This window comes from Gossypium raimondii, chromosome 8, assembly GCF_025698545.1.
Source record: "Gossypium raimondii isolate GPD5lz chromosome 8, ASM2569854v1, whole genome shotgun sequence".
NCBI classification, from domain to species: Eukaryota; Viridiplantae; Streptophyta; class Magnoliopsida; order Malvales; family Malvaceae; genus Gossypium; species Gossypium raimondii.
Window position 1 is genome coordinate 59,402,958 of NC_068572.1, and position 13,061 is coordinate 59,416,018.

A 13,061-nucleotide genomic window follows, 5' to 3' on the forward strand; every position below is an offset into this window, starting at 1 on the left:
AATATGAACATAATCATATTTATAAATATTTACACGTTGTATTGACATATAAGAAATTGATGTATGAAATTCTTGTTTATCCTAAAACAAATGAGAACTTGAAATTGGGATATCACCATTTCTGTGAATAGAATAATTAAATAATATAGCCATAGGTGATGGGAAAGCTTTTGTAAAACGACAAATTGATTAGCTTTCACATTGGTTGCTTTTAGCCGTCCATACTTAATTATTTTCATTAATAATTGTGGTTAATTTTGACTTAATATCACCATTAGCTATGATATTTATTTTGATTTTAGGGGCTTTTTTGTGTAATTAATTATAGTTGAGATTTCTATTATCTTCTTTAATAGTCCCTACAGTCATATCATCCACATTTTCTTCCCCACCAAATAAGTCATCGTTTTTGTATTAACAAGTCTCCGTACATCTAAGTGAGATTCATAATTTTTCACACTCTTTATATTGACATATTGCTATTAAGCTTTACAGGTCTACCAATTGTGGTACTCTCAACTTTGTAAACCAAGTCCCTCTGAACACATGCTCTAGAAACACTAACTCTCGAAAGAGCACGAGAGACAAAATTTCCCATCGAGGGACAATACTGTTGGTTGTTGGGGGACCAACCGACTACCCAGTGAATAATACTTTGAAGACTTCTTTTGAAGGAGTTGACCCTCAACAAATTTAAATACATGTTTAATATTAAAAACTTATTTTTAACTTAGTTATATATTAATTTTAAGGTAGATGTATTGTTTTTTTTTAATAAATAGATTAAGTTATGTGTTTGTTAATAATAAAAATAACTTTAGTAATAATAAAATTTTAATTTATTATATGAGAGTAGTTTTAAAATTAATGTTACATTCCTTGTAGAGTGTTTAGGAAACAAATATAAGAATATAATTTCTAGGGTTTTAATTAACAATTTTGTGCATCAGATAATGTAATGTTATTTTTTAAATCATAAAAATTTTAAAAAATTATTTGTTTGAAATTTTAGGGATTTTATAAAATTTTAATTTTATGAGATTTTAAATAAATTTATGGTATTTTTACTTTAAATCTCAAAATTCCTTATAAAATGCAATAAAATGCAAAAAATCCCTAAAATTTATAATAATAAAAACATAAAATTCTTAAAAGTTTCGTAAAATTTTAAAATTCTCTAAAACCTAAAATTCCAAACAAATGCATTTTCTTTTGAAGTTCCACATACTTATAATTTTAGTTTTTGAAAAATAATTTTCAAAAATAGATTATTATTATTTTTCCATTCTTATAAATTTCCAAATTTTAATATTTTTAAGATTTTTATTTTTGACATGTAACAAATTGTCATTGATTAATTTAATTTTCAATAAAAATTAGATTAATTAACGAGTTAAACAAAATGAAAGTACAAAGACTAAATTATTAAAAATAATACAAGTATCAAAGTGATAATTTAACTATAATATATCTTCTGGAGCATACCATGATTCTTTCGCCTCCTGAGATGTTAATTTCCTTACTAAAATATCACCTGTCTCCACTCAAGATCCCAGCATCACAATTCCATTTTTGTCTAAATTGCAGAGTAAATGGATTTCTAGGTGCGGTATTTCGTTAGTGATTCTTTCAGGACCTTGGCTTGTCTCATGAGTCTGAATTTCATATTTTCGTATGTGAAAAGAAATATAAATATCTTCATATACTAGACGCTCGTTAATGAGTAACACATCCTTAAAATTGTAACCTTCCCATGGCATATAAGCTACTAATATGTTTTTGCCCAAAGCAAGCTCGCCACCAACCGTAGCAGCACCGTTTGCTAAAATTTGCCCATTTTTTAATGTATTTACCCCGCTAAACTCGAGCAGTTTGATGCATACAAGTATTTTTGTTAGAACGTGGATACATAACTAACGCGGACAAAAAAATATAAAGCTTAAAAATTACATATTAAAAAAGTAAAAATTATACTCGAATTATTGAAGTGCTGAGATACTCAAATATTTTTTAATGTAAAATTTTTATAAAATTAATAAAGAAAGTATCCATTTTATAATTCATAAAAATTAAAAACTTTTAAGTGAAAAAAAAGCCCTAAAATGGAGGAACTCAATTAAATCTTCGATTTCTTCTTTTAATGTTCTCAATTTACTTCAAAGCCCGTTTCTCAATTCCCAGGTTTTCATAAATAAAATGGAATCAACCATGAAAATTTCGTCTTCAATAACATTTCCTATAAATTCAACACCAAAATTACATGAATATAACGAAGTTTTGTATTGGTCTGCTGTATCCAATGGAAGCTACTCCATCTCCAAAATCAGCGGCATTTTCTCAAATGGCTCTGCTTCTCATGGGGTTAGTTCCATTTCTTCCTCTTTTTTCATATTTTGTATGTATATTCCTATTCAACTCTATAGAAATTTCTTAATCGACAAATTATAGAATGAAAAAGAAGCTCATTTTATTCTAATTTCAGTCAGTTTGTTGTTTGTTGAATTAAATATGATATTTCCTCCTGTAGAAAATGCTACTATATGTTAATTTATGTGAAATTCATATCTCCATTTTTGGGTTTCTTTTGATTTGCCTGAAATTCAACTTTGATGAATTGTTGAACTTCAAGTTTGTACATTTATATGCATTAAGCTTTAAATGTTAATTGGTGCTCTGTTTCGTATTTAATCTTCAGTCACCTTAGAGAACACTTATTTTGGCAATTTTAGTATAACTAGCAGCTAAACTTTACACTTTGGATCTTGCATTTATCAGTTCACTTCTATTTTTTCAAATTGGATTCAAAAGCAAATAATGTTTTTAAGCAGTTAAGAATTTCGAGAAACTCACAATTTTGGTGATGTATTTAAGGTGTATGTTAGAATCGGTGCTAGATTTTACTTTTGAGGATGTTCACTTCGAAAACTTTTGGAATTTCTGTTTGTGATGCTAATACGCCTTGGAAACAAGTCGGTTATCGTTTGTGTTTAACTGAAATGGTAAATTCTGATGTACAGGCTGAGTCAAGGGCAGTGGGAGATGCGTATGGACGAAGAAGTCGTCTAGAATCTCTATTTTGTTATGATAAGCCTATCCCCGAGGAACGAATTGAAGAACCAGTTGGGGTATCTTTGGCTGAAAAAATAGTTGGAGATAATCCCCGGTGTAGTGCTTGTCAGGCCAAAGGTGTCATCCTTTGTACCACTTGTGCTGGTTCTGGATTATATGTGGACTCGATATTGGAGAGCCAGGGTATCATTGTCAAAGTCCGCTGCCTAGGTGTGAAAATTTTCTCTTCTTTAATTTGTAAATAGGTGTCATGGATGTTTATGCAGTCATGCTCTACATTTGTTATGTTTCTATGTCATATTGTTATAGAAGGCAAACTATATTCGATTCCAAAAGTCTGGTTCTGCGTAACAGATGGATAAAATTCTAACTAGTATCCTTAAAACAGGTCTGTTCTGTTGAGAAGTCTTGAAGTGATTAAAGTAAGGTTTTACATTGATGCGTCAAACGTCATTATAGGGTATTTTTTGCTGTAAGGCTTGTGCATCCTTTGCTTTAAACATTGTGAAATAGGAACCTGCTTTGCTGCATTTTGTGTTTTCATTGCCAAAATGACCTTCATTTTAGTTGATGCACGTGGATTGACTTGACTACTCTACCCATAAACATTAAGGTCCTTGTCATTTTGTCTAATCACCACGGACATTCATAGAAGGTTTTGTCATTGCTACTATATTTTCTGCCATTGAGGGCCTCTTAAGTTTTCTTAACTTGAAAGAATTGTGTGTTCTAAGTTTTTGTTTATACAGTTTTGGCTGTTATATTTACATGTGGCCAATATGATTTAGTATAGTAGTAATATATTTGTTACTGTTCAGGTTGTGGAGGAACCAGCAATGTCATGTGCTCAGAATGCAGTGGCCGTGGTCATCGAGGGCCCAAGTAACTTGTGGTTGGCAGCCTTCTATATGTAGCATTTACACATTGTAATTTCATTTTGTTTCTAGCTGTGTAATTCTTTTACATTAAATTGATGTATTTGACTCCTGCAATTTCTAATGGCATTTGCCTTCATTTTAAAATCCCTCTGGTTTGTTGATTGTTTTGGAACTGTATTGAAAATGATCTTTTTCCAAAGCAAACAAACGAGAAAGATATTTTATTTGAAATTTAGTTCATCTCAGATGATGCTACAAATATACAACAGTAATGCATATAATTTACAGAGAAGCGGAATTCTCAAAACCAGACAGGCTCGCCAAAATTGTAAGTTTTCTCATATGTTGGTAGTTTCAGCAGTGTACTTTCTGTATTTTGAACAATGAATTCCTTTGATTAATTTCTCAGCTGCTCTTTCTATGGCTTCCAATTAACCACTAAACATTGTATCTTTGAAGAAGCTCTTGAATGCGAACTGGGATCGTTGCATCGAACTGGAGGCTTTGAGGGTTCTCAGCATAAGCAACATAATAAGCTGAAACACAAGCTTGTTGCGAGGCCAATGCGACTCGACACTGCAATACCAAAACAAATTTGTTTATAAGTTTCATGCCAGGTAATGATTCTAGCTTTTCAAAAAATGTTTAATCTCCTACGATGAAATAGCCAATGAAAAATGCATAGATGGACACTTCTGTAGCATAGCTCTTATGAATGGCGAGCGCCCATGTTCCTCCTACAAGGGAGCATATCGAACCGACTGCAACCCCAGAGAAGAAACAGAACGCCCCAGTGAGGTCAGAATCAATCAACGGTATCAGTTCTGCTGTTTTAAATGCTCCCCAGGTATCAGCCGATGCCTGCATGAAACCTTTGTTATAAACCCCGACATGAACAAAGCCCCAGCGGTTCCCGTATGTTATAAGAGTTGAAGCAACTCTAGAGTAACAGTCAGCGCAAGAGAACAAAAACTCGTCTGTGCCCCCCACAACTGATTTCATAACTCTGGCCGAGCCCCGAATGGTTCCAATAACCGGAACAACTGCTGAGCCTATGCATACTCTTCCTACCAAATGCTGGACCGTGTCTCGGAAAGCAATCCAAGTATTCATATCAGCTCCACAAGCAAAATTCATGTGTCTGACTCGTGAGATGGTAACGTACAGCATGTTCTTGATAACTTGCATAGTCCATGTGTAGGTAAGCAGGATTACTATGATGAACAAGATGTCTAAGCCAGTACCAGTTGCGGTTGCTCCCCCAATTCCGGTCACCAAGAAAGATGAGTACACTAGGCAGGTTATGATGGATAGGATCACAAATGTAGCAGTTTTATCAGGAGGAAAGGATGTGTAAACTGTTAGGATCTTGGTTGCGTAATCAAATCTGGGGTTCACCCAACAAGTATAGAGGGATTGGATCACACTGGAAATGATTGCGATTGTGCTGATTGCTAAACTTATGGGACATCCGATCAATATATGGAGAATACCAACCGCACATGTTAAGAAGGGGCCAACCCAGAAGGCTGTTTTGATAGCTTTTGATGGATCATGAAAAGAGATCCATTCCCATAGGTAAGAAACAATTCCGGCCGAAGCCACTGAACCCAGAAGTGGAGGGTACCATTTCTCGGGGCGGAAATGGTTGGTACTTCTAGCGGCATAGACAAAGCCTCGGATGGTTAAGACGATTACCAAGATGGAGATTAAGATCAACTGAATGTAGAAAATGATTTGGAACAACTTCCTCATTAATTGCCCTGCCACCGTTGCGGCTTCTATCTGCAAGCCAGTTGACAGATAGTTATCGAAGAACCCGGGATTGTCCCTGGTAGTTTACAAGAAAAGATGTTTTGTTTGGACCAACCGATGTAACAAGTTGCAAGAAAATGAGGAATCAGAAAACAGAAAACAGGCAGCAAGATTAGAGGTTGGGTGTAATCAAGCTGAACTCGAGGAGCTTGCAAGCAAAGATGTCCGGCTTACACCTCTAGTTGAGAAACAAGAATGAAGAAGTGATGAAATTAAGAAGACTAAGAGACAAAAATAAGGAAGAAATGGAGTTGGAAAGTGGCATTATTGACAAATGCTTGTGGATGAAATTATTTTGTTCTTGAGTCAGTGAGTCTCCTTGTGGAAGTTTTGCAGATTGAAGTCCACTTCTGATGGCTACTTCGCTCTGGAAAAATAATATTAATAAAATAATCGGGTCTTTGTTAAGTTTTTAGTACTTGGTCTTTGTCTTCCTTGGCACACACGAATTATGCCAGCATTTCTGTTTTAGTCACCTAATTTTAAAAAATTTCAATTTAGGCACTAATGTCTAAATTCATTCTTGTTTTAGTTACCGTCATTAAATTGATAACAAAAAAAACTTTTTTCTAACTTGTATAATAACACATTTAGTCCTCAATACTTACATATTCTATCATTTTGATCCTAATTCTAAATAATTCAATAAATTTAACCATTCACATGTATAAATTCTATCAATTTGATCTTCAAACTTTCTAACTAAAGTTTTTAGCATTTAAAACAAAAACATTCCATACTTATAAATTTGTAAAACGCAACAAAGAAAAAAGAAAAACTTCTCTCAACTAACAAACCATTTTCCGAGCCAATTCTTAATACCAATGAGTTTATCTTTAAACTTTACTTCCTTTCTCTTTTTTTTCATTAGTTTTCTTCTAAATGTAATATTTTATAACCCTTTAATTGATACAATTTTGGCTAAACCTTTAAAAAATTACTTTAGATTTACTCTGTTGTTACCCGTATGATATTTCTTTCAAGGTATATAGAAATAGTCCTTTAAGTTGGCCCTTAAAATTGAAAATTAAATCCAAAGTTAAAAGTATGGCTTTTAAATAACCAATTGTTCAACCAATAATTATATAAGAAAAAATTATGTACATTTAAATTTTCATTAAAAAGTGAAAGAATTAATTAAATTTCCTTTTGTTACATTGATAATGATTTTTTAATTTTATAAACTGATTAAGAGATTATTATGAATTCTATTTATTTTTAATTATTTGTTTTAATTTTAAATCCACAATAAGTTATACATATAACTAATAATTTGATTTGGTGTCAAATCATTTACCAAATTAATTTAAAACTAAAATTATGCTAGTCAAGGTGAAAAAATATTTTTTACAAATATTAAATTATTTACATAATTTTATTATATATTATATTATATTTTTAAAATTTGTATTTTCAATTATTTTTAATGGTGTTTAGTTAATTTCTAGCACTAACTTCTTAAAAATATAAACAAAAGGGTTATATACCGAATTGGATAATTTCAACCATAAATAAAACAATTAATAGATGTGGAATGCCCCTGATTTAAAAGTTGAAAGTTTTAGTTAGGAAATTATAGGATCAAATTTATAGAATTTGTAAATGTGAAGGTTAAATTTATTGAATTATTTAGAATTAGGATCAAATTGATAGGATATGTAAGTATTAAGAGCTAAATATGTTATTATACCAGTTAAAAAGGCCTTTCGTTATCAATCTAACGGCGGGTGACCAACAGGAACGAATTCAAACATTAGTGCCTAATTTGAAAACTTTTAAAGTTGAGTGACCAAAATAAGAATGCGGGAATTGTTGGGTGACCATTTGTATAGTTTACCCTTTTTTTAGTTACATTTGATCATTAGCCTAAAAAATTGTAAATATTTTTTAAAGTGTAAACTACCTCACATGTCACCCAACTATTATCCTTTTTCTTTTTTGGTCACTTGACTAACAAAGTTTTTATTATACCGATTTCTTAACGTCAGAGAATGGACCCAAAAAACTAATCCCAATTAGTTAGGAGACTAAATTTTAAAAAAATAATAGTTGGGTGACTAAATTAAAAAAATTGATAATTAGGTGACTAAAAAAAGAAAAAGGGGCAATAGTTGAGTTAGTTCTGTGTAGTTTATTCTTTTTTAAATTAAAATGTTGACTAAAGCATTAGTTTTTTTTATACTACAATAGAGGTGGGGATGAGGTAACATGGTTCAAACCCGTGTTAAACGGGTCTTTGACAAGAATTTTAATTATCACACCATGCAAAGTCAAGACTCTAAAATATTAGTTTTTTAACGAGGTTGGTGTACTTCATATTAACATGAATATATTTGTCTTGTATGTCACATCAATAAATAATTTAAAATTTATAAAAATATTTTAAAAAATACATGTATACTGTCATTAGAGGTGCTCATGGGCCGGGCGGCCCGGCCAGGCCTGACGGCCCGCCCGAAATATGGGAGGGTTTGGGTAAAAATATAGGCCCGAAATATGGGCTTGGGCAAAAAAATGAGGCCCGTTTAGAAAATGGGCCGGGTCTCGGGCACCACTTTTTCGGCCCGGGCCCGGCCCGGCCCGATATAATAAATATATTTATTTTTTAAATTTTAAAATATTTTTTACATACTTTTTAAATTTTTTTTAATTTTAAAATATTTTTAAAATACTTTTTTTAATTTTTTTAATTTTAAAATATTTTTAAAATACTTTTTTTTAATTTTAAAATATTTTTAAAATATTTTTTAAAATTTTTTAAAATTTTTAAAATAAAAATGGGCCAGGCTGGGCCGGGCCTGGGCTTATGGTTTTTTCCTGGGCCGGGCCTGGGCAAAATCTTAGGCTCATATTTCGGGCCGAGCCGGGCCCGGGCCTAGGACCCGGGCCGAAATTTTTTATGGGCCCCGCCCGAACCCGGTCCGGCCCATGAGCACCTCTAATTGTCATATGGGCTATCATGTTTAAAATTTTAACGTTTAGTCAATATTTTTGTTAACAATTTGACTCTTTTTTAAAAGGTTGATTATATTTGATTCCTTTTAAATAGTTAAGTGCCAAATTTTTGCTCCAAAAAACAAGGACCAATTTAACAAAAAATGTAAACATTAAAAATTAAATTTATTATAGCTATGTAAACGTAAGAGTAAGGATTGTATAAAATAAGGATATTACCCCGCTTTAATAGTTTAATGCTACATCAGCAATTTCGTCTTGAATTTCAAAATTTTCATTTAAATTTAATTTTTTTCAGGATGAAAATACTGACGTGACATTAAACTATTAGAAAATGGATACAGAGGACGTGTCATTTAATGTAAACCTAATACAAAAAATTAAAATGACCAAAAAGAACACAAATCCAATATAATTATGGAATTATATAACCAAAAAAACATAAATTAATAAATAAAAACATGAGGATCTTTTCTCTTTTTGCTTTAGTTGATCTGCGCCAACGGCTTTTTTTCTTTAATGAAGTATGAAGACATGTTTTAAATTACCAAGATTTTCCCTTTTTATTATGATGTTCCCGTATATAATGGGATCCATCCAACGGTCAGCTTGTCCTATTAAATATTCAAAATCCCCATTGTCCCACTGCCCAAACATCAACGGTCACTTTTTCTACTTTAATGGAAATTCCGACATCAACTTTTTATTACATAAAACCAAAAAAATAAAATATAAAGCTACCAACAGCATGGTAGAAAGTGTATCGAAAATACACTTGTCGGTCTGGATCGACGGTTTGTTTTACATGATTTGATCGGAAAGTGACGGCAGTCGTCGGAAGAAGTTGAGCGGAGCCGATGGCATATCACCTCGGAATCTCGGGTGTCGGATGTAGTAGAACCCTGACCCTAACACAAAGACTTTGAATGGTACCACATAAAATAGCAATGAAGCGAAAAGGCAAACTACCACAAAAATGCCTGTTGCTCTTGGGTCTTTCCAATTAAACAATGCTTCTAAACGTTCCCCTTGGGCTGCTACATCCCCTAATAGTGTTTGTGCTCGGCTTGCCAATGCGCGTAAACGGTCGTATCGAAACCGTACTGTGTCTGGCGATCGTGTGGTTGGAAGTCCGTCGAATTCTTCATCGAGCTCATCAGGACCGACAGCGTCAACGTAAGAGAGCCTTAGGTCTACATTGTGTGTGACTCGCATGCGGTAACGAAATCTCAATGCCAAAATTAAGAAGGCATACATGAATATGGTGGAGAGGACTAGTTGTGGGCACATCACCACCGCTATAAGCAAAACATGAACTAAGATAGTCGTTGGCGGGTGTGCCCACGTGCGAATCCCATCTAACCAACGTGCCAAAATTGCCGCATGGGACAAACAGCCGACGACTCGAAACCAATTGGCCTTGCTCTTCCTCATGCTCCACACATGTGTATCTGTATCCAACATGAACTGAACTACTTCTTGTCCCAAAGGTGGTTCGGACCGAGCTAGCCTAGCTGTCACTATGCGCATAGCCGTTTGGCGAAGTATGTCCTGCTGGGCTGGACCCAATGGACGAAGATAGTGCATTCTTGGTAACAATGGGGTGCCATAGGCTTGGATTAGACTTAGCCATGATGAGCAAGAAAATCGAACCGCTATCTCAATCTCTCCCATTTTCTTGGCCCCATTAGGTAACAATACCGTAAGCATATATGAATTTAAGTACACTTTATTTGTGTCAAGCGTAGACAACCGTACACGTATTTTACCGATGCGTAGATCTCTACCGGGCTTCCCTGCTTCATCTCGCTTGTACCTTCCATTATCAAATACCCCAATAGTAAGCACTGTACATGGATCATATACATCCCAAGTATATTGCTCGTTCCAACGTGGATTAAAGCGATCAAGTATCGTACGTGTACGGATCCATTTTTGCCCATACTTAGCCACCACGTATGCATCGGTTGTGCCACGTGTACCGTCTTTGGTCTTCACAGGCAACAAGTTACTCGCCCCTCGAATCCCAACATCGAGCAACCCAATCAGAGGCTTAGCTAGCTGCTTAGCAGCGGCTTGGACGTCGCTAGTCACGTGAGCAGCTTCATCAAGCACATGATACCCACCTTCTAAACATGCCCTCACGTGTATTCTACCTGCGTACGGTTTATTTTCAGCACCAACCAAATTGAACCATCTTGATTTCGGTTCAGTTTTATCATCGGTTCGCCTCTCAAGGCTCGGCACATGGATTTTAGCCTGACCCACTAACTGCCCGTTACTCCAATCCTCAACCATAACCACCAAAAACGGCTCAAACGGTTCAGCCGCCACAAAAACCAAATCCTCATTCCAAGCTAAACCAACCGGAGTCCTACTGGTTTTAAACAATTGAGCCCCAAGCTGAGCCTTAACATAAAGCTCAGGACTCCGAACCTTAGATTCAGATCCCGAACCAAGCTGCAAATCTTGGGTTTGGATAACCGTTAATCTCAAATACCAAAGCTTTGGAGACAAATAAACCTTAGCTCGGGTCTCGGGTATTAACCCACCCGAATCCGACTGCCAAGCTTCTTGAAAAGCTTCATCAGCCTGAGTCCCGACCCAGACAGAAACCATGACGTCATTTCCAGGTGACTTCTCCGATTCAAGACTATACCATTGAGGAGCCAAAGGACTATCGGGAGGAACCCTTTTGGGCACTTCTTGCAGATCAAACGACACCGCTCCGAGACAATTATCCACCACCACGGTGGAAGCAGTGGCGGCAGCGTCTCCTTCTTTTTGTTCTTCTTTTTTCTCTTCTTCAGCCCAGACTGAAACTTCTAAGGAACTTGAATTCAATCCTTCTTTGTCGAAAGCGAAGACTTGGTCCCAATCTTTGTCGATTTGGCTTTTGGTTTTGATACTGTGAGTACCGATAACCAGTTTTGCATGAAGGGGACAAGCTGGTTCTTTGTTGGCTCGTTTTGCTTTAACAACTCGGACGTATAAAAATGGCATACGGTCTACGAGGTCGTATGCGATACGGTTGTGGTCGCCGGAAAGTGATCGGAGTTCTAACTCGTTAATCACAAGCTGACTGCTTTTACCTGTTTCAGCTTTGCTTTTTGTTGCTACTACCTTCGTTGATGATGCTTCTTCTTTATGTGCTATTGGAGGGTTCTCCACCTCTGGCGGCGGCGGCGGCGGAGTAGCAGCTGCGGTTGTGTCTTCGGACTTACTAGCCTCCACCGGCGGTGGATTTGGTTTCTCTTCTTCTTTGGGTGGTTCTTCTTTAGGCTTCTCTTCTTCTTCTTTCTTTTCCTCCACATTTTCCTCCTTCTTATCTTCCTCTTCCTTTGGCTTCTCCTCAGCCGTCTCTGCTTTCTGCTCAGCCGCAGGTTCCGCCGGTGCCGGCGGCGCTTCTTCATCAACATAAAAAACTTTAACTCCAATCTCACCTTTAATCTGAGAAAAAACACTCCTTTTTTCCAACGGATAATAAACCAGAGTCTCTTCCCCTGCTTTAACAAAAACACTGCCAGCCAACTTCACTTTACCCAAAAATGTGCTTCGTTTCCCCATTTTTTTATCATTGTACAAATTAATCTCCAACATCTCGGCAGCCATGGATTCAATATCATGAACTAAAAACTCCAGCTTTTCATCCCAAACAGGATTTAAATCTCTGAACTTGGTCTTTGTCCTCCTTCTTTGACCATCAAAATCAACTATGGCATAAGCACTGGCTGTTCCTTGGCCATCTTTTGGCATCAAGTTCTTGGCATTGCAGATTTCGACTATCAACTTTCTAGTGCAATTTTCAGCCATATTTTTTTTGGTGAAACAGTGGGACTATAGATCTGGGTTTGAAGTGATTGTGCAAAATAAACAATGAAAAAACAGAGCTTTTTTCGAGTATTAACAGAGAGACGTTGAGTGTTTTTCTTTTGCTTTTTGGTGAATAAAAAGTGAAGGAAATGGGGGCGAAGTGAGGGGATTAAATAGGGGGGAGACTTTGAATGAGAGAGAGGGTGGAGAGTGGACAAATCAGCAATGACTCAGATGACGCGTGGCAAGATCTTGGAGGGCGTGATTGGTTTTGGATGGTTTGTGGAGACAGGATCAAAGTCCCCCAGGTGGTGAGTCTATATAAATATTATTTTATTCATGTGTTTTTAGAGATATTTATGAATTTTGGGGATTAATTAGAAGGAGAGAAGGAAGGAATCGTAAAAGTCTTAATAAATGTATGGGAAGCTATTAAGGTAATTTATGGTCATTATATATAAAAATATTTTTAATGAAAACTATTGGATAATTTTTTTTTAAAACGATATTAATGAAAATCATATACTATAT

General features: G+C 35.3%; 3 protein-coding genes across 3 annotated transcripts; 1 reads left to right on the plus strand and 2 right to left on the minus strand.

Annotated features, from left to right (window-relative positions):
• The first annotated feature begins 2,077 nt into the window (after positions 1–2,077).
• Positions 2,078–4,091, plus strand: LOC105792640 (uncharacterized). Its single transcript, XM_012621302.2, has 3 exons — positions 2,078–2,361; positions 3,018–3,279; positions 3,888–4,091. Exons 1-3 carry the CDS (start codon positions 2,197–2,199, stop codon positions 3,953–3,955), a joined length of 495 nt encoding a protein of 164 aa, XP_012476756.1. The 5' UTR covers positions 2,078–2,196; the 3' UTR covers positions 3,956–4,091.
• A 45-nt stretch (positions 4,092–4,136) lies between these two features.
• LOC105792639 (protein PNS1) lies at positions 4,137–5,702 on the minus strand. Its single transcript, XM_012621301.2, has 2 exons — positions 4,605–5,702; positions 4,137–4,523 (listed from the first exon to the last, which is right to left on the minus strand). Exons 1-2 carry the CDS (start codon positions 5,700–5,702, stop codon positions 4,386–4,388), a joined length of 1,236 nt encoding a protein of 411 aa, XP_012476755.1. The 3' UTR covers positions 4,137–4,385.
• A 3,552-nt stretch (positions 5,703–9,254) lies between these two features.
• Positions 9,255–12,678, minus strand: LOC105792641 (FT-interacting protein 7). The gene has a single exon (XM_052634154.1). It carries the CDS (start codon positions 12,528–12,530, stop codon positions 9,519–9,521), a length of 3,012 nt encoding a protein of 1,003 aa, XP_052490114.1. The 5' UTR covers positions 12,531–12,678; the 3' UTR covers positions 9,255–9,518.
• Positions 12,679–13,061: the final 383 nt, after the last annotated feature.

Bases quoted from the DNA above. Each gene is read 5' to 3' on its own strand.
- LOC105792639 (XM_012621301.2), bottom strand. From the start codon at position 5,702: ATGAGGAAGTTGTTCCAAATCATTTTCTACATTCAGTTGATCTTAATC. The intron at 4,524-4,604 runs GTAGGAGATTAA...TTGGTATTGCAG, and splicing joins TTTTCATTGGCTATTTCATC to TGTCGAGTCGCATTGGCCTC.
- LOC105792640 (XM_012621302.2), top strand. From the start codon at position 2,197: ATGGAATCAACCATGAAAATTTCGTCTTCAATAACATTTCCTATAAAT. The intron at 2,362-3,017 runs GTTAGTTCCATT...TCTGATGTACAG, and splicing joins ATGGCTCTGCTTCTCATGGG to GCTGAGTCAAGGGCAGTGGG. The intron at 3,280-3,887 runs GTGTGAAAATTT...GTTACTGTTCAG, and splicing joins TGTCAAAGTCCGCTGCCTAG to GTTGTGGAGGAACCAGCAAT.
- LOC105792641 (XM_052634154.1), bottom strand. From the start codon at position 12,530: ATGGCTGAAAATTGCACTAGAAAGTTGATAGTCGAAATCTGCAATGCC.